The 26,001-nt window shown below is 45.5% G+C and overlaps 1 protein-coding gene across 5 annotated transcripts in view; it reads left to right on the forward strand.

Moving 5' to 3' along the window:
* The window catches only part of Cdkal1 (CDK5 regulatory subunit associated protein 1-like 1), a 552,607-nt gene extending 527,430 nt beyond the window's left edge, over window positions 1–25,177 (forward strand). For all 5 annotated transcript variants that reach the window (XM_063276594.1, XM_063276593.1, NM_001402171.1 and 2 more), the window contains 1 exon segment: window positions 24,320–25,177. In XM_063276594.1, the coding sequence (XP_063132664.1) occupies window positions 24,320–24,511 (192 nt within the window). In that variant the 3' untranslated portion in view covers window positions 24,512–25,177.
* The last annotated feature ends 824 nt before the right edge of the window (window positions 25,178–26,001 follow it).

Raw genomic sequence — 26,001 nt, forward strand, 5'->3', positions numbered from 1 at the left:
CCATCCCTGCATGCCTGGGATGAAGCCTACTTGATCATGGTGGATGATTGTTTTGATGTGCTCTTGAATTCGGTTTGCCAGAATTTTATTGAGTATTTTTGCGTCGATATTCATAAGGGAAATTGGTCTGAAGTTCTCTTTCTTTGTTGTGTCTTTGTGTGGTTTAGGTATAAGAGTAATTGTGGCTTCGTAGAAGGAATTCGGTAGGGCTCCATCTGTTTCAATTTTGTGGAACAGTTTGGATAATATTGGTATGAGGTCTTCTATGAAGGTTTGATAGAATTCTGCACTAAACCCGTCTGGACCTGGGCTCTTTTTGGTTGGGAGACCTTTAATGACTGCTTCTATTTCCTTAGGAGTTATGGGGTTGTTTAACTGGTTTATCTGTTCCTGATTTAACTTCGATACCTGGTATCTGTCTAGGAAATTGTCCATTTCCTGAAGATTTTCAAATTTTGTTGAATATAGGTTTTTATAGTAAGATCTGATGATTTTTTGAATTTCCTCCGAATCTGTAGTTATGTCTCCCTTTTCATTTCTGATTGTGTTAATTTGGACGCACTCTCTGTGTCCTCTCGTTAGTCTGGCTAAGGGTTTATCTATCTTGTTGATTTTCTCAAAGAACCAACTTTTGGTTCTGTTGATTCTTTCTATGGTCCTTTTTCTTTCTACTTGGTTGATTTCAGCTCTGAGTTTGATTATTTCCTGCCTTCTACTCCTCCTGGGTGTATTTGCTTCTTTTTGTTCTAGAGCTTTTAGGTGTGCTGTCAAGCTGCTGACATATGCTCTTTCCTGTTTCTTTCTGCAGGTGCTCAGCGCTATGAGTTTTCCTCTTAGCACAGCTTTCATTGTGTCCCATAAGTTTGAGTATGTTGTATCTTCATTTTCATTAAATTCTAAAAAGTTTTTAATTTCTTTCTTTATTTCTTCCTTGACCAGGTTATCATTGAGTAGAGCATTGTTCAATTTCCACGTATATGTGGGCATTCTTCCCTTATTGTTATTGAAGACCAGTTTTAGGCCGTGGTGGTCCGATAGCACGCATGGGATTATTTCTATCTTTCTGTACCTGTTGAGGCCCGTTTTTTGACCAATTATATGGTCAATTTTGGAGAAAGTACCATGAGGAGCTGAGAAGAAGGTATATCCTTTTGCTTTAGGATAGAATGTTCTATAAATATCCGTTAAGTCCATTTGGCTCATGACTTCTCTTAGTCTGTCGACATCACTGTTTAATTTCTGTTTCCATGATCTGTCCATTGATGAGAGTGGGGTGTTGAAATCTCCCACTATTATTGTGTGAGGTGCAATGTGTGTTTTGAGCTTTAGTAAGGTTTCTTTTACGTATGTAGGTGCCCTTGTATTTGGGGCATAGATATTTAGGATTGAGAGTTCATTTTGGTGGATTTTTCCTTTGATGAATATGAAGTGTCCTTCCTTATCTTTTTTGATGACTTTTAGTTGGACATTGATTTTATTTGATATTAGAATGGCTACTCCAGCTTGCTTCTTCTGACCATTTGCTTGGAAAGTTGTTTTCCAGCCTTTCACTCTGAGGTAGTGTCTGTCTTTGTCTCTGAGGTGTGTTTCCTGTAGGCAGCAGAATGCAGGGTCCTCGTTGCATATCCAGTTTGTTAATCTATGTCTTTTTATTGGGGAGTTGAGGCCATTGATATTGAGAGATATTAAGGAATAGTGATTATTGTTTCCCTTTATATTCATATTTGGATGTGAGGTTATGTTTGTGTGCTTTCATTCTCTTTGTTTTGTTGCCAAGACGATTAGTTTCTTGCTTCTTCTAGGGTATAGCTTGCCTCCTTATGTTGGGCTTTACCATTTATTATCCTTTGTAGTGCTGGATTTGTAGAAAGATATTGTGTAAATTTGGTTTTGTCATGGAATATCTTGGTTTCTCCATCAATGTTAATTGAGAGTTTTGCTGGATACAGTAACCTGGGCTGGCATTTGTGTTCTCTTAGGGTCTGTATAACATCAGTCCAGGATCTTCTGGCCTTCATAGTTTCTGGCGAGAAGTCTGGTGTGATTCTGATAGGTCTCCCTTTATATGTTACTTGACCTTTTTCCCTTACTGCTTTTAATATTCTTTCTTTATTTTGTGCGTTTGGTGTTTTGACAATTATGTGACGGGAGGTGTTTCTTTTCTGGTCCAATCTATTTGGAGTTCTGTAGGCTTCTTGTATGTCTATGGGTATCTCTTTTTTTAGGTTAGGGAAGTTTTCTTCTATGATTTTGTTGAAGGTATTTACTGGTCCTTTGAGCTGGGAGTCTTCACTCTCTTCTATACCTATTATCCTTAGGTTTGATCTTCTCATTGAGTCCTGGATTTCCTGTATGTTTTGGACCAGTAGCTTTTTCCGCTTTACATTATCTTTGACAGTTGAGTCAATGATTTCTATGGAATCTTCTGCTCCTGAGATTCTCTCTTCCATCTCTTGTATTCTGTTGGTGAAGCTTGTATCTACAGCTCCTTGTCTCTTCTTTTGGTTTTCTATATCCAGGGTTGTTTCCATGTGTTCTTTCTTGATTGCTTCTATTTCCATTTTTAATTCCTTCAACTGTTTGATTGTGTTTTCCTGGAATTCTTTCAGGGATTTTTGCGATTCCTCTCTGTAGGCTTTTACTTGTTTATTAATGTTTTCCTGTGCTTCCCTAAGTGTGTTCATGTCTTTCTTGAAGTCCTCCAGCATCATGATCAAATATGATTTTGAAACTAGATCTTGCTTTTCTGGTGTGTTTGGATATTCCGTGTTTGCTTTGGTGGGAGAATTGGGCACCGATGATGCCATGTAGTCTTGGTTTCTGTTGCTTGGGTTCCTGCGCTTGCCTCTCGCCATCAGATTATCTCTAGTGTTACTTTGTTCTGCTATTTCTGACAGTGGCTAGACTGTCCTATAAGCCTGTGTGTCAGGAGTGCTGTAGACCTGTTTTCCTCTCTTTCAGTCAGTTATGGGGACAGAGTGTTCTGCTTTCGGGCGTGTAGTTTTTCCTCTCTACAGGTCTTCAGCTGTTCCTGTGGGCCTGTGTCTTGAGTTCACCAGGCAGCTTTCTTGCAGCAGAAAATTTGGTCTTACCTGTGGTCCTGAGGCTCAAGTTCGCTCATGGGGTGCTGCCCACGGGCTCTCTGCAGCGGCAGCAATCAGGAAGACCTGTGCCGCCCCTTCCGGGAGCTTCAGTGCACCAGGGTTCCAGATGGTCTTTGGCTTTTTCCTCTGGCGTCCGAGATGTGTGTGCAGGGAGCAGTCTCTTCTGGTTTCCCAGGCTTGTCTGCCTCTCTGAAGGTTTAGCTCTCCCTCCCACGGGATTTGGGTGCAGAGAACTGTTTATCCGGTCTGTTTCTTTCAGGTTCCGGCGGTGTCTCAGGCGCAGGGGTCCTGCCGCTCCTGGGCCCTCCCCCACGGGAGCCCAGAGGCCTTATACAGTTTCCTCTTGGGCCAGGGATGTGGGCAGGGGTGAGCAGTGTTGGTGGTCTCTTCCGCTCTGCAGCCTCCGGAGTGCCCACCTGACCAGGCGGTTGGGTCTCTCTCTCACCGGGTCTGGGAGCAGAGAGCTGCTGCGGGCCGGGATCCGCGGGTGTGGGACTTCCGCTAAACACAGAACGTGCCCGGTCCTAGAGAAATTCTGCTTCCGTGTGACCCAAGCTCACCAGGCAGCTTTCGTGCAGCAGAAATTTTGGTCTTACCTGTGGTCCCGAGGCTCAGGTTCGCTCGTGGGGTGCTGCCCAGGGGTTCTCTGCAGCGGCAGCAATCAGGAAGACCTGTGTCGCCCCTTCCGGGAGCTTCAGTGCACCAGGGTTCCAGATGGTCTTTGGCTTTTTCCTCTGGCGTCCGAGATGTGTGTGCAGGGAGCAGTCTCTTCTGGTTTCCCAGGCTTGTCTGCCTCTCTGAAGGTTTAGCTCTCCCTCCCACGGGATTTGGGTGCAGAGAACTCTACTCTATAATTTCTAATGTACCCATGAACCGTTGACTTCTTCCAAAATGGCAGGAGAAAGCAGGTCACCTTAAGAGACTATAATGTGAATGACATTAATGCAAACCACAGGAGGGCCTGTGAGACAGCTCAGCGACAAAAAGCAGCCAAGTTAGATCCGGAAGACATACATGATGGATGGAGAGAACCAGTATCTGCAAGTTGTCCTCTGACCTTTACACGCAACGCTATGGTGTGTGTGGCTCACTTGAGTAAGTGGCACAGCTCAGCTTCCACCCTGCAGCCACTCTCGGTAAGAGAGCAAGCATTTTAGGGCGGCACGCTCGCTTCATTACCTGACAGAGGGCCAGCATGGCCGTCAGATGAACTGAATTCTGTGTACAACTATGCTGTGTTTTCAGGGCTTTGACCCTTAGACAAACACTGTTAAATGTTCTTCTTCCCATCTAACATTCATTTCCAAAACCACTGAAGTGAGGGGGCTATTAGTTCAGGGCCAGCTTTGAAAGCACATGAAAACTTTGTTCATGAAGTTAAGAAATGGCTTAATAATTAAGTTAGAACAGTTGAAAATGGATCTAATTTCAAACAGATCAGCTAACCGTGTTAGGAGCAAATGAGGGTGTGTTCCTTCCTAGTCTCCTTCCACCCCAGTGTGTGGCTACAATCCCAAGACGGTTTTCCAGTTCCTTTCCTTTTTGTTTTCTTCCACCCCCACCCCCAGTTTAAACCATGCAAGACTGCATTCTTTATTGCTGGAGTGTTAAATTGGTGTCACAGACAATTAAGACCATAGCACATGTAATATCGTGTGCTTTGCTGTCTGCCATGGTGCATCTCGTCTGTTCCTTTGCAGATCAGTTAGGACACACTTGATGGATAGCTGTTACTCCACACTTCCTTCCAGCCTGTGTTTATTTGGACACTGCTGAACTAGTATGGATCCTGTCAGTGGAAGCCGTGTAGAATGTTTACGCTGCCTTTCGTGTATCAATCTGAGTACCATTCAGAGCATCATCAGCCAAGATGATGCTGAACAATTAGCTTTCATCTCACTTGAACCCCTAATTGTGCAATCAGCAATGATAATTTCCCTCCTCCCGAGGGTTGGAACTGGGCACACAGAGGAGAATTGCATGCATCAAGGGACTAATTGTGTCTTAATCGTGATAATAACCGCTACCATTTCATGAGCCTCTACTATGTGCCTAGCTTTGCGGCTTGCAATGCCTTGTGTTGTTACTGTAGCCTGGGGGTGGGCAGCTGAGCACCGGGAAGTGTCCTCAGCATGTCTGTGCACAATGACAAGGAGATGCCGACAGTGACATTGAATGCACATGTTCATGCGCTCACATACACATCCTTCTCCTTTGCCCCACTGGGGCAGGGCAGAGAGAGAAGTGCAGTTGAGACAAAAGCAATGGCAGATGCCCAGAGCTAGGGAGGCTGATGAGTTTAAAAGCAAAGAATCAGGCTCTGGAGCCTGAATTGCTCATACGTACAGCATGCAGTTGCCTCCAGACCACTCATGTTTCCATCTTCACTGAAAATAGTATCTGGGCACTGAACTTGCTCTTAGATACAAGCAATGAAAGTAGCCTGAGCTTTGTGGAGGTTTTGGACTGGCTGCTGTGGTGGTTCTGCTATTCCGTTGTGACTCTTGTGAGTGGGACGGACAGTGAGGATAGCAGTGAGGTCCACCAGCCTCCCTCACCATACGGAGGCAGGCGTGGCTGACGGCTGTGGCAGCAGGGGTGGGATGCTGCTGGCTCACATCTGGGTAGACCAAGGAGGAGGGAAGTGATGCAGGCACTCAGCTCACCTTCTCCCTTTTCCTCTTTTGATGCTGCCTGGGGCCCCCACCCAAGTGACAGGGCAGCCCGTGGTCAGGGCAGGCCTCCCTCACTCAATTCATCTCGGGAAGCACCCTTGCAGCCACACCAAAGGTGTTCTTCCCTAATTCTCTGGGCTTTTCACAATCTATTCAACTTAGCAATCAAATGTCGTTAGCCTGATGGCATAACTGCCTAATTTGTGGATGGCTTTTCTCGGTTTTGAAGTGAATCTAGTCAGACCTAGGACAACACTTGGTGGGAAAACTTGTTAGATTAAAAGCTGTCTTCAGCAGCTTGTGAACATGGAAGGTCCCTGGTGTCTGTCCCACCTCCGAAGCTTAGAGATAATGCACCTCTTTGGAAACACAGCCCCCTATGGTGAGTGGGTCCCAGCTTTCTAGAGCTTTCCTGAGTCTTCATGTCATTTTGTAATTATTCTACATGTGTTCACCCCATTTCCACTTAGTGACTATTTCCAGAATGGACCCTATGTCTCACTTGTCAGGTACTATCCCAGTCTGTCCCACTTGTCAGGGGCTATCCCAGTCTGTACTGTAGGCTGACACCACTGGCACTTCTTCTGCCCACTGAAAATGGGTTGGATAAAAATTCTGTCACCAACTCTGAAGTGCCCAAACTGTTTCAGAACTGTGTTAACTGCCACTTGAGATACAGAAGTCTGGGTGTGGACTTGCCTTTTAGGGTGTTAGGAGGGGAAATGCTTACTCAATATTCATGTCTCCCCGAAATTCTTTTGTGAAAACAACCAGAACCATGAAAGGAGTGCAGGCTTTGGGACACATGTTATGTGGCAGAGTTCCCAGGCTTGAATCTTGACTGATACCAGGTGAAGACACAGCAGGGGCACTCTACATGAACTTGCGAGCAGCTCTGGCAGTCTAGATGGAAGAATCTAGACTTCCCAAACTCCAGACCTGTTGTTCCAATGGTCCCCAATCTGTGGGATTTTTATTCTAGTAATTAAAACAGTGGATACGTGTCAGTCAAATGTGTGACCTATCCAGTGCTGAGTCACACAGTATCAAATGTAACATGGGAGAAAGTCCTTGAAGAGGTCTGAGAGCCAGAGCTCTTTGGGAAGCAGGATACAGCTGACAGCCTCAGTAGGAAGGGAATTTAAAGGCAGACACTGGGCCATTTGGAGAATGACTGGAAGCAGAGTCTTTGCTGCTTTCTAGAAGCACATCGAAGCTGCCCTGAGATTTCTGGCCTTTGCTCTGCCTTCCCTTGCCCCATCTGCTTCGCCAGTCTTCTTAACGCTCATGCTACCTCCAATTATGGAGGCTGAGTCTTGTGTTTGCCCCTGGGACAAAGACACTTGAGAAGGGTTCGTGGGGAAGCGTATGACACTGACAAGGTAGAATTGACATTGGGAACTGTCAACGTAGAGAGGACCTCCCACTTCCACTTGGAAGGTTTCACGGATGTGAGATTAGAGCTGGGTTTGGAAGGTGAGGACTCAGGCAAGTGAAGAATGAAAGTCTTAGTGTGAAAGGGTCGTAAGTTGATACAGAGTGCACAGGGCCGTGTCTGATGTTCTTTCACACTCAAAGCAATTGTGGGCAGTGGGAAGTCACAGGGAAGTAATGTTCAGTACTGAAGACTGAGAACTCTGGGTTTAAGAAGATAATGTTTATACTAAACCTGTCAGAGAATGTGTCTTCCTCAAGAATCAGCCATGCTATGCTGCAGCACAGGTTATGCCTGACATCTCAGTCTTCCAACACAAGAGCAGACACATCCTGTCCACAGTAAGTGTTCCCTGTAGAGTAAGATTGTCACACATGGTGATTGAGACCTCATGACAAGGCAAGAGACATGCAGGGAAGGAATGCTGGAGGCCTATGTGAGAGCAGCTCACCGAAGCAGGGACGTCCCACCCAGGTTTCTATGTCCATTCCCCCTCTAGACCATAGTGCCATGGCCACCTCCAGTTAGTCCCCAGTACGTAAGTGTTGAATGCACTTGGCTTTCAGTGATCTGCACTGAGATGGATGAGTTCTCTAAGCAGAGCGGTTGGTGTATACAATACACTTGTGCACATCACTCAAGATGTTAATGTGTTCTTTGAGCAGGGACTCTCAGGCAAGCTTCTCAGTCTGCTCCTTGAAGTCCTTTGACATCATGATAAGCAGATTGCAAAAGCTCCTGTGAAACAGATAATGATCTGTAAAGTTAAGTTCCTTTCATGGAGACTATGAGTACTTCACAACAGGAGCTTGCCTGCTGCATGAATCCTAGCTTCACCCCACCTCCCGTCTTAGTGAAAACCACAGCCTACGTCCCCCGTCATACTCAGCATCGGCTTTGCATTGTGTGTAAAATAATACACAATACTTCTGACATAGTTTGCAGTATTTTATGTTTGCAAGGAAGAGCTTTCAGGAAATAAATTTCTTCTTTCCACCTGTCTCCCAGATGCAATGCAGTTCTGTAAAACTACCATGGAACCTACGTATCCGGGCCATCATCAGGTCCATTATCTCAGGCAGTTATCTGGTAGGATGCCGACCTGCAAAACCAGCGACCAGAGTGTGTCAGATGTGCCACCTCCTGAGAGAGGAGTCCAGAGAGCACTCGCAGCAAAGAATTACTGCAGACCTTACCAGGAGGAGCCCTTCCCCCACAGGCCCCTGGCTCATCGGGCTTTTTCCTTGGAGCCAGTGTGGCTTTGGCATGGTGGCCTCACCCTTTCAGATTGTGCCATCATCCATTGGGCACTTGCCCTCTCTAGGTAGTTTGCTCAGCTACAATTTAGGGGGTAATAAAGCCTGATTTATAGTTTTTAACAGTAGACTAAGGCTTGGGGAATGCTCAGAGCAGTGCCTAGGTCACAGTAAGCAGTCTGTGCATATCCTGTGGAATTTAAGGTTTGTGAGGGGGCTAATATCTCATCTATGGTTCGAAGACGTTGTCCCATATCACGTGTTCAGTGAGAATGGAGTGTGGGCATCAGTATTTAGCCAGGTGTATAAGCAGAGAGTTACAGAAAGCAAATCGTCTTGATGGCACTCGTGCATCTTCCACTCTTCCTTTGACTTCGGGTGACTTTCTCCTGCTACTTTCATCCACAGTCTCTTGTTCTGAATAGCCTGAAAGCATCTGTGTTATGTCTGGGTCGTTTTCAAGCATTCTCCTGCAAAGTAACTTTCCCTGCTCCGCAGTTATCCTACAGTATTGCAGTCTGTCTGACAGACTCCCTGTCTAAGGCAGATTGTATCCTCCTCATCAGGGTCATCCAGAGGTCCACGGGACCCCAAAATTCCATTCTTCTTTCCTATACCAAAAGTAGACTCCGATTCCTTTATTCATCCTTTATTCACTGAAACAAGTGGCAGGCCAGCCACCTCCCAATGCTCAGACGTTTGGACAAATACAACGTGATATGCGGGGTTAAGAGAACTTCATTCGACCATGAGAAGCAATGAATTTCTCACATAAGTGACTGCACAGATATACCCTGAATTTGAGGTGAAATAGGACAGACCAAAGTGTGACAAACATTGTGTGGGATAGGCAAGGGGAGGGTCATTCAGCCCTCTGTGAGGTGGCCAGCCACCAAGCTGACAGAGCTTCTGTGTGGGCTGAGGAACCGTTAGAAATAGTAACAGTGGCACAAGGAAGCGAACCCAGGAAACAGAACGAGTGTCACGGGCTCCGCATTCAAGATGGCTACAGCTATCACTTTCATTTACATATATTTTATAATGAAAAATTTAAAATAGGAAAAATCAACCTGTGGGTTTCAGGGTGAAAGCTGACAGCATCCCACAAGTCTGAGACCTTGACTTTTCTCCCCTTATGAACACTGGTCCAGCCACAGCAGCCTTCCTGCTGCTCTTTGACATGAAAGTATCTCAAATGCCCATTGGGGAGGGCTTGTGCACCTGTCTGTCCCTCTGTTCATAGTGTGTTTCTCATTAGGGTGTCTGTCATCTTGTGTCACTCAGACTCTGCTGAAACACACTGCCTTATCAGTGATCACCCACCCACCTCCTATCATAATGTCGGTTACTATTTTTCTCTATAATGTAGTTCACCACGGCACACATCAAATACCTTATGTCAATTTCCAGACCCTAGAAGCTCATGAGTTCTAGGACTTTGTTTCATTTGCAGTTGTCTTCTTGAAACCTAGATACCTGCCACACAGTACCTGCTGTTAATCATACGTGTTCAAGAGATACATGGATAGCCTGCATTCAAAACACTGCTGGACCAAGTCTGTGGACACCGTCTGTCTATCTACAGTTCTCCATTGCTACTGTAAATGCCCCTTCCCTGATCTCTGCAGGGCTCACACATGTATTCGTACCAACCATAGGGTAGGGTAGTAAAGGGTGAGGAACAAGAACACAGTGACCTTAGGCTTCTGCCTATGTATTTGATAACATCCCATTGGATTGGCCACGTAAGTCATGTGGTCAACAGAGCACTCTGCAAAGTGATGTCAGAAGGCAGACGTGCAGAAATGAGGAGTAAGAACCTTCATATATTCCATTACCAAAGCTCTGAGCCTGGGCATCTGCGATTCGCTCTTCCTCTTTCTGTATTCCCATTAGAAAGCATTCTGCTCCAGCCTTAGATGCAGTGCTGAGTCTGGCTCTGTAATGCCATTTCCAGGTATCAATACAACTAGAAGAGTTGAGCATCAAAAGCAATCAAAACAGTAGCAGAAGGAGCCTTCTTACTGATTTTTGATTAGGAATGTTAGGTGTATATTGCTTTAAGCCAGTTAGACAGACTGTGATCACTTGTTACCATTAGCATTGGGAAATGAAGGCAGGGTAGTCCTTAGTCTAGACTTACCCTTCCCAATGCTATGACCCTTAATACAGCTCCTCATGTTGCGGTGACCCCCAACCATGATACCATTCTTTTTGCTACTTTATAACTATAATTTTGCTATTGTTATGAATTATAATGAAAATACCTGTGTTTTCTGATGGTCCTACACAGCCCTTATGATAGGGTTTCTCAGTTTGCAAAGGGGTTACACCACAGGTTGAGAAGCACTGTTCTAGAGAGTCTACATAAAGCATGAGAAGTTGTGAGTGGGCAGCCAAAGAGATGTTTACTTCTCTGATTTCAACATTGGCCAGCCACTTTTTAACCCCATTTCACTCTTGCGCCCTGTGGTAAACAGGATAACAGCCCTGCAGGTTTCCCCACTGTGCTGGTCAGTCTTATGCCAACTTGATACAAGCTAGAGTCATCTAAACAGAGGGAGCCACAACTGAGAAAATGCTTTCATAAAACTCACCATACGGCATTTTTGAACTAGTGATTGATGGGGAAGGACTCAGCCCCTTTTTGGTTGGGGCCATCCCTGGGCTGGTGGTCCTGGGATCTCTAAGAAAGCGGGCTGAACAAGCCATGGGAAGCAAGCCAGTGAGCAGCCACTTGCTATGGCCTCTGCATCACCTCTTGCCTTGTTTGAGTCATGTCCTGACTTTCTTCAATGATGAACCTCGATATGAAAGTGTAAGCCAAATTACCCTGCTTTTTTGGTCATAGTGTTTTATCACATCAATAGAAACCCTACTAAGACATCATCTTCACCATCTTAAACTTCAGATTTGTGACTGTGTTAGGTTACATGGCAGAACTCAAATTTGCTAATCATCTGGCTTTAAAGCGGGTTTCTTGAATGGGCCTAACATAATTACAAGGGTTTTAAAAAGTGAAATGGCAAGAAGGAGACTCAGGGGTCGGGTGATGGGAACCTGACTAGCAAGCTGCATGCAGGCCACGAGCCTAGGGACAGAAACTTGGAAGGGGTAGGGAAATGATTTTCCTCTAGATTTTCCAGAAAGACGCAGAAAGCATCAAGACCCATTTGTGGCACATGAGCTCCACTTTTTTAAACTGGGAGTTAGACAGGGAACAATTTAGAAGCTGAAGGTGGCAAAAGGAAAGTGCTGGGGAGGGTGGGGCCTAGTCACTGGGGCCAAGGAAGGGAAAGAAGTGTGTTAAGAGGAGTGGAGAGTTGGTGTTCTCCGGAAGTCTGACTCTGTTTGCCTTGGGCATCAACTCCTGGGGTTATTTCTGCCTTTGACCACCCCAGTCTCTAGCCCACACCCTGCTGGAGGTTTGTAACTCATGTCACCTGAGTCACAGGGAGGGGAGGTTGGCACTTCTGCATCCCTTCCTGTGGAGTGCAGACTGCACAGGAGTGGCACTGTCTCGTGGTCCTGTGCTCACTTCCTCTTTACTAGACATCACCGTGATGCTTCCTAAGGTGCCCACTGGAGTGTAGAGCAGCAGCATTGCTGTGTCCCGGCCCCTCCACTCTCACTCACATTGATTCGTTTAGACTCACTTCAAAATTTATTTTATTTTGCCTATATCAGTGTTTTGCCTTCATGTGTGTCTATGCATCCCGTTCCTCCAGAGGCCACATGAGGGAGTCAGATCCCCTGGGTGATTATGAGCCACTATGTGGGTGCCGTGGATTGAACCTGGGTCCTCTGGAGAAGCAGCTGTACTCTTAACAGCTGTGCCACCTCCCCATCACCTGGGACTTTTAATTAAGACATTTGCACATCTTTTCCCATATGTGTTCTCTAGACTTCTGCTGGTCATCCTTTCCTATGGAAGTTTAACAAATTACCTCATAACTTAGCAGCTTTATGGCATCTTCATCATCTCGAGGTTTCTGTGAGTCAGAATCTAGTGCAGTTGCGTGGCACATCTCCCAATAGTGCCACTCGTAGTCGGGGCAGCCAAGGCTGTGGGCTCTTCTGAGCGATTTCGGGGGTGCAGTGTGTGTCTACCCTGCTCACCATGGGCAGTGCTGCTTTACCATGGGAAGCTACACTGAGAGAAGCAGAGTAGAGAATGGCGGAAACTATTTGCAATGTGACCCCCATCCTTTTTGTCACGTAGGAGTGATTAAAACTGTGTTAGTAAGTTCAGCCAAGAAGAAAGTACGACCCAGGGACATGAATAGTAAACGGCCATCTTCAGGGCTGCTTCTGCCCTTTAGTAGTGACAGAAATATTTAAGTACATCCCTATTAAACATATCCTAGTTATTTTAAGTGACTTTTGGCTGGACCAATGGGTTTTTTGTCTGTTTGTTACCTTTTAAAAACTTTATATTCAAAATAGAAAGAGGACACGTCTAGGAAAGGCGGTTTGGAACGATGTGCAATGGAACTTTGGAGACAAAGGAAAACATAGGCAGAGATGTGAACTTCTGGTTGGTCATTCTGTAATTACAGAGTGTTTATACCAGGGAACTGATCTTAGCTAGTTTTCTAGCTCTTTCCAAGCTGAATGTCTCATCATCACAGCCTGTAGGAGACAGTGTTATCTGTGCTTTGTCTTTCGTGAAGCTCTTTGAGACAACAGAAACACCTGCAGTTCACTGAGCAAAGCGGCTCAGAGATGATTCTAGCTAGTATATGGAAACGACACCTAGAACCTCTGAGGACGACAAAGGACAGGGACACTACCATCACCCGTGACTGCTTTTTCTTTAAAAGTAGAAAGTGAACATGGTTACCTCGTGGGAAGGAAGCTCAATAGCAATTATTTGAGTTTGATTGATTACCTGAAGATGCGTTGGAAGATTCTAGTTGTATTTCCAGCACCTTCATCACTCCTGTGTACATGGCTCTGGGGTGAGGATGGCTCTGCTGGTGACTGGAAAGAATAGTGAAAGGATCTCATCAGTAATGCATCCTGGCCCTGCTGGGAAAGATCTTATCTTCCAGTGCATACTAGGGCCTGGTGCCAAGGAGAGGGTGCTACTGCCTGATGGCTATCCAGACTCCTACCTGCTCCTTAGAAGGGTGTGCTCACATTTTATGTAGATATAAATATCCTTACCACAAGAAACACAATTTACCTGTTGTATTTCTTTGTTATTTATTTATCTTTATCTCACATATTACATTCCAGCCACAGTTTCTCCTCCCCATCCACCATCCATTCCCCTTGCTTTTCTTCAGATAAGGGCAGGCCTCCCAGGGATATCAATCAAACATAGCATTATTTATCAAGTTGCAGTAAGACTAGGCACACCTCCCTCCATATTAAAGCTGGAGGAGGCAACCCAGTAGGAGGAAAAGGGTCACAAGAGCAGGCATGAGACTCAGGGACTGTTAGGAGTACCACAGGAAGACCAAGGTACACAACCATAACATATAAGCAGTGGACTGGTGTAGACCCATGCAGCTTCTCTGACCATGATTATTCCAAGCTCCTATCTATGAATATAGTGGGATACCCTTAGGAATCACGTCATTGGCTTGTTTTAGTTTTTGTCAGTCGTGTCTGGTTCTATCCTAGGTGTCCAGGCTATCCTGCCTCTGGTTCCTAGCCGTCTAGACAGTGTCAGGGATGGGCTCCTTCTAAAGGCTTGGCTCTCAAGCTGGAACAGCCATTGGCTGGCCACTCCCACAATTTCTGTACCTCCCTTTCCCCAGCACATTAGCTTTAAAGGACAATCACACTGTAATCCACAGGCCCAGAGAGGCTAAGTAACAAGGAGGGGATGGGGGGCAAATGAACCTCCCTGTGAAGGGAAACTGGAGTAAAAATTGAGGATACACTGGGGAACAATAGGGACAGGGACAGAAGGGATCAGGTGCGGAGGAATGGAAGAAGAGAGTACTGGGAGAGACAACTGGAATTGGGGACCATCTTGAGGAGGAGCTGGGAATGTAATGCAGTGGACACTCCCAGGAGTCTGTGATGGTAATGTAGCTGAGACTCCCAGCAGTGGGGGATCAGGAACCTGAACCAGCCATCTCCATAACCAGGCAAGACTCCAGTGAAGGGACTGAGACACCAGCCCAGCCACAAACCTTCCACCTACACTTTGCCCAGCCTGCAGGACGTGCTGGGGTAAAAGTGGTACAGAAATTGTATTTCTTATTAGATGACCAGATCCAAACTCCCTCTCTCCAACCCTGCCTGTGGAGCCGCTCCAACTCGTATTAATGCTACTCCAATTTAGAACAAATGACCTCAGATTTTCACTACTATCCTGGGCACTGATTATAGACATTAGATCAAAGTGTCGTCCTTTGTTCCTCTTTATGCCAAGACCTGCCTGTGTGTCAAAAATGGACGAGCAATTTGCATTAATGGCACTTACCCCAAGAGGTGGGTTTTGAGGCTTGTATTTGAAGAATTAAGATGCAGTTATGGTAGAGATCACTTTTTGACACAAAAATATGTCTATATTCAAAGCAAAAGCTCAGTGCTGGAGATTCTCTCTGGGATGCTGCCTTCCACAGGGCGTGTGCTGGAGCTCAGCAGGCTGTCCACTGAGCCCACGTCAGGCCCTTAGGAGACAGGGATGATAGAAAGTCTTACTTAGCCTGAGACAGGGGCTACCAGCATCATATCCTCCACCCTTGTTAGTTTGCACTTCAAGCTGTTAACTGCTTCTGAGTGAGGCAGGAAATGAATTTACACATAAGAAATGTCTTCAGTCTTTTCTAAGAAGTTCAGAGCTTGGAAGGTTTTTTTTTCATGTCTCTTGAGTCAGATGAAATGCAGACTCCCCAGGAGTCACAGTGAGGTGACAGGCAGATGCTGGGCTTCGGTTTGTTTCACTGGCACAGTCCACGTCCGAGGGGTAGGCATCCTGACAGAGAGAGGTCACCCAGGCCATGCAGGGACACATCACATCTACTCCTTTGGTGGATGTCAAGGCAAAATTATTCAGAATATAATCTGAAATTCCTTCGATAATATAGTAAATAGCTTAATAATTTATGCTCAATCTTATTAGCAAAGTAAACACAAGCCTTTGCTATCACCAAAATAAGATTTAAAAAATTAGGATACTAACATTAGAGTGAGAAATTGTGTTAAGTTCATGTTTAAATTTTTTTCCTTGCAATTTTAATGAACTGATAGCAATTAAACATTTGGGGTGGGGGGTGGGGGCCAGAATATCTGAGGCTGAGTCACTCATGCCTGAAAGTGTTACAGAGAAGCTGATAGGTATTCTCATCGTGTGACTGGGCGTCAGGTTTTCAAATGAAAAGGCCCAATTAATTCTTAACTGCAGTGTGTTGGCCATGTGTATTCCACAGTGCCTACTAAGCTGACTGGCTCTGTATGCAGCGTCTTAAACATAGGCATCAAGAACTAGAAGCATCCTTGGCTTGCAGATAATCAAGGACTCCTAAGACAGTAGCATGTCCCCAGGCTAGGAGATGTCTAGGAGAATAATTGAGATAGTTTGGTACCCTTGGTCACTGTATGTCCTATTATCTCTTAATGGCATGAATCACTGGATCATGGGGAATGACATTGTCTGTCAATCTGAGAGAGAGAGACATGGCACTGGATGTAATTGCAGGGCCCTGGCAACACCTGCAGGTGTCGGGGACAGAAGAACTCGTTTAGAAACTGCTGTACAAGCTGGGAAGGCAGGTGGTAACCCTCTTACTGGGCTGACTTTCATTTGAGCAGGACCAGACCAACTGTTTCTCATTAAAATGCATCTTGCAGCATGCTGTAATATGAGCATGTCAGTTGTGTATGTACTCATGCACATGTGTACACGTGTGTGCTCTGAGAAAATCCAGCTATACTCCTTGTATCGATACCGTCTCAATGTGGCTCAGCACTGTAAGACACGCAGTTAGAAAGGGCTTATGCATGACCTAGGCTGGCTTTCCTGGGATGGCCTTCTATAGAGAAACGGGCTGAAACTAGTGCCTCAGGGTCCAGCATCAGGGAGAGTGCATACAGCCTATGTGTTGGAACCCTGGGTTCGTGTCAGTCGGTTTGATAGTCACAAGGCACCTGACATAATAAGAGAGTGCTCTTATTCACAGCTGACCATATAAACATCTCTGAAATATATTGTGCATTATAGAGCTAAAGCCTAGCCTCTCTTCCCTATTCATCATACTGACTTAGGTGACTGGATTACCAAGAGTTGAGTTCTACCTACTCCTTCATTGTGTAGTTTAAAGAACAACAACAAAAAGTGTAAAGTATGAGAGGCCTACTATACATATGGCAAGCTTCCAGAAACACTGCTACCGCTGTTTTCTTCTGGATCCATAGCCTACTCCATAGGAGTAGGAGGCAGGACTTCAAGGGAAATCACCAAATGATCTGACCTTTTTCTGCTGGAGACCAAACCCCCACAGCTCCCAAGGAAAGAACACTATGACTGCTGACACAGTAAATGTGGATAATAGAGAACTCAGTAGAATGCAGCACCCACTTAGCAAACAGCAGCAGACTACCTCCTAGGAGCCCTTCCCCGGGTGGCTGCAAGTTCCATGACTAGAGCAACTCAGAACAACTCATGGAGTCCCAGAGGCCTCACAGCAAGCAGAATCAGGTCTGCGCTAGCTGGGAGGAAAAGGTTTAGCAGAGGCTGGGCCCTGAGGGTCTCCTGATTTCTAGCCCTAGGAGGCTTTATGGCTTAGCCAAGACTGGGCCCTAAAGATCCCCTCCTTCCCTCTCCTAGGAGGCTTCATAGTTAGCCAGACACATAGCTGCCTTCAGCTCCTCTGCCATGTGTGAGCGCTGCAGTTCTGTTGGAGTGTATTCTCCTGTGCCGAGAAGTTGGTTCAACTCTGCCAGAGCTGAGCACACACACATACTAGTGGGCCGAGCCTGAGGGATTGTGCAGCAGTGTGCATAGTAGGTCCACATCTTAGTCCCTGAAAATTGCACACATGATACCTATCCTAAAAAGGACTTTGCAAGCATTGCTAAGGAAGGACCTTGAGATGAGATTGTCCCAGGATAATCCTTGCGATATGTCACCATTTCTGTGCTTCCAGCTTCAAAAAGGAAGAAAAGGCCACTGGCCAGGAGAATCAGGCAACCACTTAGCCACCTAGAAAAGGCAAGGATTGAGTTCTTTCCCAGAGCCTCTGCTAGGAATTCCTTCATCCCTACCTGTAGCAAAATCTTAGAGCGTGTGACCTCCGAATTCTAACAATAGTTCTGTATGTTTGATATTCTAATTTAACATAGTTCGTTGAAGTCATATATTAGAAAACTAATCTACAGCATGTATAAATTACTTCTCTTATGGCTGTAATAAAATATGTCACATGACCAACTTAAAGAAGGAAATGGTCTTGGATCGTGGTTTGAAAGGCAGATAGAGTCTGTCTGGCAGGAGAGGCAGGCATGGTGTCAGGGATACGGAGCTGCTGGTCAGTTGTATCTGCATTCAGGACACACATGCAGGCTCTCAACTGGCTCTCTCCTTTCTCCTCATTTTATACAGCCCAGGACCCCAGCCCCAGGGATAGCACCTCCCTTATTTAAGGTGGTAATACCCTCACAGATATGACCAGCCGTGTCGCCCAGGTGATCCTGGGTCTAGTTGAAAATAGAGATTAACCTCTATTTTCCTCACTAGTGCCATTTCCTCACTAGTGACTTTGTCCCCGGTACCTGATGCTCTAATAAGAAAGACAGCAGGCAAGCGACATTTTCCATGTCAAGAGTGCTTATATAAAATGTGAATATGCGGAACTAAGGAAGAGGTGGAGATCTTAGTGTCCATCCAGCTAGTTCTGCTTTCTCCTTGGCGCTGGGCCCTGTGCATCTATTGGGAAATTGAGGAGGTCTGCTCAGGGGTGCCGGTAGGATAGGGAGAGTAAGCAGACCTATCCACAGCGCATAGGATGCACAGAGAGGTGATACTGATGGGGCGTTCCTAAGCCAAGTCCCATCATCAGAGGCGAGGGCTGGGTGGTGCTAGTTAAGCTTTTCCAATCACTGGTCTTACCTAGCAGGGAGCCGTACTGCTCACCTCTCAGTGAGTGTAAATGCTGACGGGACGGGGCTGTACAGCTTCCTGCTCAGGGGCTAATGTCTGTGAGGACATTACTAAGGACAGGATGTCACTGTCTTGGGGATGCTGCTTAGAATCAGAGACCCTGGTGTTCGCTTCTCCATGCCATATCCCTGTACAAACAGCAATAGCAGCCTTTCTATGTGCGCAGAGCCAGGCAGAATCCCCGGCTGTCTGCTAACTTCTAACACCATCCTAAGGCAGAGGTTAGTATCTTACATCACAGCAACAGTAATTACACTTGGACCTGTTGCTAGCTAAACTTGGACCTGCAGTCATCTGTCACACTGCAGGCCTCCTGCTGCTGTGTAATAAACTGAAATACCTACCGCGGGCGGATTAATCACATCTGGAAAGCAAATAAAATGGTGACTTTGTAATTTTTCAAGAATGTTTGCGGTCATTTGCATAGTCCATTAGAACCTCAGAGTAGCATGGCATGCATTGATCCCACTACAGCCTAAACACTGAGTTCTTTACGTCTCAGTCAGTCCTCAAAATGACCCAGGGATGCACAGATGCTCTAAGCACCGCCACTTTATAGGAGGGGAAATGCCTGTCATGAGAGAAGACCATGTCTCAGAACCTCACAGGGAGCTGGGAGTGCAGCCCAGAATTGGCACTCACCGCCTAGAACCATGCTTCCAAGAACATGCTCAAGCTAAAGATCACCCTTTCTGTCCCCGCCAAAACATGCAACCTTCCTAGGGAAGGAAGCAATCAGGGCCAACAGGGGCCACTCCAGCTGCCTTCACCGGTAACTGCTTGAATTCTTGGCTTCATCCTCAGACTTCTGAACTTAAAAGCTTATTGTTGTTTGGTTGATTTGGGGCATATATATATATATATATATATATATATATATATACACACACATACATATATATATATATACACACATACATATATATATATATACACACACACATACATATACATACATATATATGCTTCTGTTTTAAGATAATTTTTTGCTCTGTTGAGATTTGATAAGCTATACTTTAGAAAATTAAAGTAGATAAATCTCAACTGTAATCCTAACACCAAAAAGCTGAGGGAGAATCTTGACCTCTGACTTCTGGGCTATCCTGGGCTTCGTAGAAAGACCCTGTGTCAAGATACCATGAAAAGCTAGCCAGTAAGTAGGCTTAGAAGTCGATCAAGGGAGCAGTGAGATTTCCAAGGAGGGAGAAGTGCTTTTATCTAAGTTAGCAGGGTGCATGGTAACTGTCGCTGTATTCCTTAGTCTGTGAAAGTCAAGGGAATTTTATTTGATTGAACAAATATCAACCCCTGCCTTGTTTCACATTTGTTTTGGGAAAGATGTTTCTGAGAATTCAAGTGCTTAAAAATTATAAATATCAGAATTGATTATTTTAATAAGCATTAAATTTTCTTGAATTGGGCATTTTAAAGAGATATCTCAAATTTTAGGAATAAATGACTTTCAGTAGCTAGAAGACTTAGAGGGAAGTCCAGGCCTTACTGCTACTAGTTTTTACTTGTACTATTGGCCTCAGCTATATTTTTCTTTAAAGAACATTATATTCACTGTTCTATTGTGCTGACTTTTATCTTTTGTTGTCATTTATAACCATTTCCCCTTTATCACTGTTGTGTTAAAATACGCTGTTGGTTGGGGGATGCTAAATGGATAAATCACTTGCCACACAAACACAAGGACTGGGGCTTAGATGCCCAGAACCCACATAAAAAGGGTGGGTAGGCATGGTAGCCCCCTGCCCTCCCAGTACTTGGAAGGTGGAGGCAGGAGAGCCCTGGAGCATGCTGGGTAGCTAGACTAGCTCAGCCTCTGAGCTCTGGATTCAGCGAGAGACCGTGTCTCAGTAAATAAAGATTAGTACAATTGTGGAAGGTACCCAGCATCAACTCCCTGGCCACTACATGTATACATACATGGGCCCAAATACATGTGAACATGTATACTCATATGCATACCATACATCCACACGCAAAACAAAAGCTCCATTGTTTTCTGATCATGATTCCTGCTTCTAACTTCATTGGTGTCAGACGTCCACCCAGAAGTGGGCTGGACAGACAGAAGCTCTGGGCTTGGTTCCGAGAACCCCGCCATGTTCACTGTAGCAGTCACACTAACTCATGTTTCCAACAGTGGTGCTAAAGGAATTCCCTTTTCTGTGCCTCCTCACCAGCATCTTCATTTGGAGATGAGGTTATGGCCATCAGTTAATCTTCGTTGTTATTGCTACATCCATTCTAACTAGGGTCAGCTGATGTCTCCTTGTAGTTTTCGACTTGCATTTCCTTCATGGTTAATAATACTAGAAATTTTTTTGTGGGTTTGCCATTTGTATTTCTTGAGAACAGTCCATTCAGATCTTTAGCCCACTCCTTAACTGGTTTTGTTTTGTTTTAAGTACATGGGTTTCCTTACATGCTCTAACACTAAACCCCACATGCAGCGAACAGCTAACAGGTTTTCTCTTTCTGTGGGTTGGGGCTTTACTTCATTGTTTTCTTCACTGTGTGAAACACTCTTAACTGGATGCTGCGCTGTTTCCAGTCTGGGCTTTGTTTCCTGTGATCGAGGGCTTACCCAGAAAATCACTCTCCGCACTGCTGCAGGTACATCTAATTGGTTTCCTCAAATACTTTTAGTTTTAGGTCTTACTTTCAGGTCTTCGATTCACTTTGAGTTGGGTTTTATTACTTGCTTGCTTGGTGGTTTGGTTTTGGTTTGGTTTGGGGTTTGGTTGGTTTTTATTTCTGTACTAGATGAGAGATTGTGGTTAAGTTTCATTGTTTCCCTTGTGGGTGTCCATTTTCCCAGAACCGTTTATTAAAGATACTGTCTTTTCTCCAGTGGACATTTTTGGAGATTTAGTCGATGTGTCTGCCATTACTGTGCTATTTTGATGACTGTGACTCAGGAGAGCAGTAGATACTTAGTAACCCACTTGATGACACTTATCTCGTGTCAGATGGCCACAGGAACGGTGGTGGTGCCTGCACAGTAGCGTGCACTGGGACCATCTCCCCCAGCAGTATGTGGCACAGGGCACGGTAGTAGCCAGGGCTGTGGAGTCACTTGGGACTAACTCCCCACATTCCTCATCTGTGCCACTTTTGAAGGGTGTATACTTCTGTCTCATTGACTGAAAGAGTCTGGCTTCCTCCTGAGCTTGCCGTGTGTCCGCTGCCCACGATTCTGTTTGGAGCTGCTCTGAGTCAGTGTGTTGGTCTCTGAGATCCAACCATTGAGAATTTCATTGCACCCAAAGTCTGTATCCAGAAATTGTTGCTGTCACTATGCTTCCAAATGAACAGACTAAATTATTCTCTAAACATTAAGGACATCATTTGGGCTGTCTTGGGAAAAAGAGAAAAAAAGTTAACAAAAAAGGAGGAGAAAGGATGGAAGGAAAGAAGGCAGAGAGAGAGAGAGAGAGAGAGAGAGAGAGAGAGAGAGAGAGAGGCCAGGCAGGCATGGTGGCTCATGGCCATAATCCCAGGACTTATGAGGAGGACAGGGGAGAGGATCAAGAGTTCAGTTCAAAATGGGACTACACGAGACCTTGTCCAAAAACAAACAACAACCCAAATGTTGAGTGACTTATGAACACTTGCAGGGACTGGGGCAAGATTAGTTTTCTCTGTGGTAGAAATTAGGCTGCAGGCCAAGCAAGAGACTTTACAGCAACAGTGCAGGCTTTCTTCTTGACAGAGGAAAAGAATTCTTCAACCTGATTAAGCAGAATTGAACAGAGAAGGCAGGAAATTGGTGCCCAGAAAGTATTAAATGAAAGTATTAAAACATATTCTAACAGAAAAGAGGAAAAAGAAGGGCTGGGATTAGATGGTGAGCAAAGCACTATAATAAAAGCCGACTATGAAGAGCTCTTCAGGCCGAGAGCCACCTTGTCCTTGTCCTTGTCCTTGCTTGGTATAAAATAGAATCAGTCATCTCCAGTATGGACCTCTGAGCATAATTACCAAAGGCACAGTTATGGGTGGGGATACAGCTAAGTTGAGTCACATGATACATGGAAGCAAGGTTGCTTGATGGACATGTGCCCATGTTATCAACAGTACTGAAGTTGCTGGACACATCAATGCAGTGTTCTGGTTTGATGGCAGTTTCATATAAATAACTCCTAATGATTATTAAAAACTACAAACCCATCATGAACACATTCAGTCAACTGAAGCAGAAGCTTGTACCAGACACCACACAAGCCAGCCTCACAGAAGAGCTGTCTCCCAGAGGCTGTGGCCAGTTAGGTTCAGCGCTGCCCCACTCCTGCTGTGGGACAGAGTCCACTCTACTCTGCTGTGTGGCTCCCTGTTAAGGACTCCCAGTGCACAGAGACCAACCTGGGCCCAAATGCCTGAGAAGTACAGAGGCAAAAAGCTGGGGTTGAGAAAGATCCCCTGCTAGCCAGCAACTTTGAGTTCCCAGTCAGGAAAAGCACGGTTCTTCCACATGAATCCGGTAGAAATATAAACCTGGAAATTAGGTCATAAAAACTGCCTTTGTTTCTATAGTTCTGTTCCATTTTAAATAGTGTGTGTGCGCGTGTGTGTGTGCGCGTGTGCATGCGTGCGTGTATTTATGTATGTGGGGGTTGCACACATGAGTGCAGTAATCTCTGAGTCCAGAAGGGGGCATCAGATCTGGTGGTGCTGGAGTTACAGATGCTTGTGAGCTGCCTGATGTGGATACTAAGAACCGAACCCTGGGTTCTCTGTAAAAGCAGTCTGAGCTGTCTTGACTCCAAATTTCTCATACTCAACTCATCTGAATGTAAACCCCATTGCATCTGGTTTTAGTTTGTTCTTCCTGTATTTCTGCCCTTGTCCTAACTAGAGGTCTTCGGGTCTTCAGTATCTCCCACTTCTATTGGCCACATGCGCCTCTGGGACTGTCTACATTCTGCTGGCTCAGTCACTAGCCAGCGTTTGCAGTGGGAAGGCGCTGGTTCCACACCTAGACAGAGGTGTTCAGTCAGGGTGCTCAGAGGAAGGCACAAGGGAGTCCCATGGTCTCAAGGGCAGCGGTGCCTTGACTGAGCCTTACTTTCATCCCTGTGATCGCCCCATCTACACGTCCTGTCAGCTCTAGCAGGGATGTTCATGCTGTATGTGGGCGCTGTTTTGATAGGAGATGTATGGTGGAAAACTTCTCATCTAATAGAGACAACAGGTGCTTTAAAATATTAAACCTGCCATGACAGTAGCAATGTTCTTCTTTCAACTTACCTCATGGCAAACTAGAAGCCTTGCTGAAGGAACGTCTGCCCAAAAGCAGGGCAGCGGTGTTGACTCACCCTGCACTCTCCTCAAGCTGTGTTCTCCAGGCTTTCCTGGGTCTGGCACACCAGGGTGAATGCAGGGAACTCTGGACTGGGTCCTCTGGGCACTCAAACCCTTACAGGCCTAGCTGGAGGTGTGCTCAGCCTTCCTCCCATGATGGACACCTTGTAATATCTGCCTTCAAGAGTGCGTTTGGTGAACAAAATGTCTTCCATGGAGTCTTAAACAAAACAAAAACCACGCCTGTGTTTTAATCTTTAAAAAAAAACAAAAAACAAAAAAAAAAACAGACTTCTCCATACCATGGGGCTACCTAAACCCTACAGGGCATCCAAATGTTTCTATATTCTATGGCTAATATAGCTGCAGGAACTTTTTCTAAAAATTGTTTTTCTTACCTATTTCTGTCTTTATAGGAATTCAGAAATAGACTTGGGGATCGTCTGAATTCAACTTCGGGCACCTGTCCTGCACCTCCACAGGGCTCGGCCTGTTCCAGAATGGCGCTGCAGACGTCCCAGTATGACTGTGCACTGAAGGTGGCTGCAGGCCTGGCTCTCATCGCTCTCCTTCTGCATTTCTGGCCTGAGTCTATGTTTACAATGTAACCAAGTAAAGCATCTGTAAGGATTAAGTTTCTAAATAAAATCTTCAATGGACAGGAGAGCAACAGCACCAGTTCTCAAGAGACAGTCCTCTGAACTGGACACACTGCCTTGTCTGGATCCCTTCTTACTGCGCTCACACTGAGCTGAGCCCTTTGACCTCAGACCAGATCACAGCTTCTGAGCATGTCTTTCTCATCAAACTCCTTTTGACTCCTTTTTAACAACAAACACAAGTGGTAGGATTTTTTTTCTCCAGTCATTTAAGTCCCAGTCTAAGTTCACAGTGGCTCTGCCCACCCGTGGCTCTGCCCACCCTTTCCTTGTGAGGAAGAACATCCAGCCTTAATAAACATTCTCCGGGCTGTGTTTGGAGTCCCCGTGCTACAAACATCTTTTTCACAGCAGATGTGTTCCTGAAACGTTTATATAGAAACCTATTTTGAGAACTTGGACCCAAGTCTGCCACTTAAAGGACTCTTCCTGGTGTTCTAGCAAATGTGAAGATTCCATGCCTGTGGCACCCACAAACTTTCAAACAAACCATGATCCTTTCCTGACACACCCGGCCAGACATGCTGCATTTATCATTCTGCCCCAGCACCATCAGCAGTCTGAACAGCTGCAATGACCTCTTTCACAATAAACGGAATCGGTGCAGTAAGAAAACACTGTGTTTGTCGGACTTTGAGTGAGTTGTTTGGACTGGGTAGGTAAAGGAAAACCAAATAAATGCCTTTAGATGCCATAGGAGTATTCTCCTCTCTACACCCGTCCCCACTGTCAGCTCTTCCTTACGTGCATCCCCTGAAGAGCCCATGTGCATTGCAGTTACCCACATATGAGCACTCAGGGCAAGTCTCCTAACCCTGCCATGTGCTTCTGGAAGGAACTTGCATTGTATTGAGGGGAGCTACAAGCCTGGCCCTGACTACTCCTTTTTGTCTTTTTTTTTTTTTTTTTTTTTGTCAAAGTCTAGGCTTACAATGTAATTAAATGAAGCATCTGTAGGAAATAAGTTTCCTATTAAAACCTTCAATGAAAGGGAAAGCAGCCAGCCAGTTCTCACAGGGCAGCCAAAGGGCAGGGCTAGAGAAGTGGATTAGTGGGGAAAGTGCTCACCATGCAGGTATAAGAACCTGCGTCCAAATTCCAGAACCCACAGAAAACCAGACGTGACATTGCTTGCATCTGAAATCCCAGCTCCCATGACAGTACGGAAGGCAGAGGCAGGAGAATTCCCAGAAGCTCACAGGACAGCCACCATGCTGTATGCAGCAGAGATCGAGGCCCTATTTCAAACACAGCAGAAGGCAAGGACTAACACCTGAGGTTGTCCTCTGACCTTCGTACACATGCTTGAAATGTGTGCATACACATCACGTACACGGAGATCAAAAGTGTAAATGTCTACCTGCGCCTGGGTGCTGCAGAGGATCTTGGGAGCCATGCCTCGGTGGTTGCAGTAATTGGGAGATGCAACATCAGGGCAG

The sequence above is a fragment of the Rattus norvegicus genome, chromosome 17 (assembly GCF_036323735.1).
Source record: "Rattus norvegicus strain BN/NHsdMcwi chromosome 17, GRCr8, whole genome shotgun sequence".
Classification (NCBI taxonomy): Eukaryota; Metazoa; Chordata; class Mammalia; order Rodentia; family Muridae; genus Rattus; species Rattus norvegicus.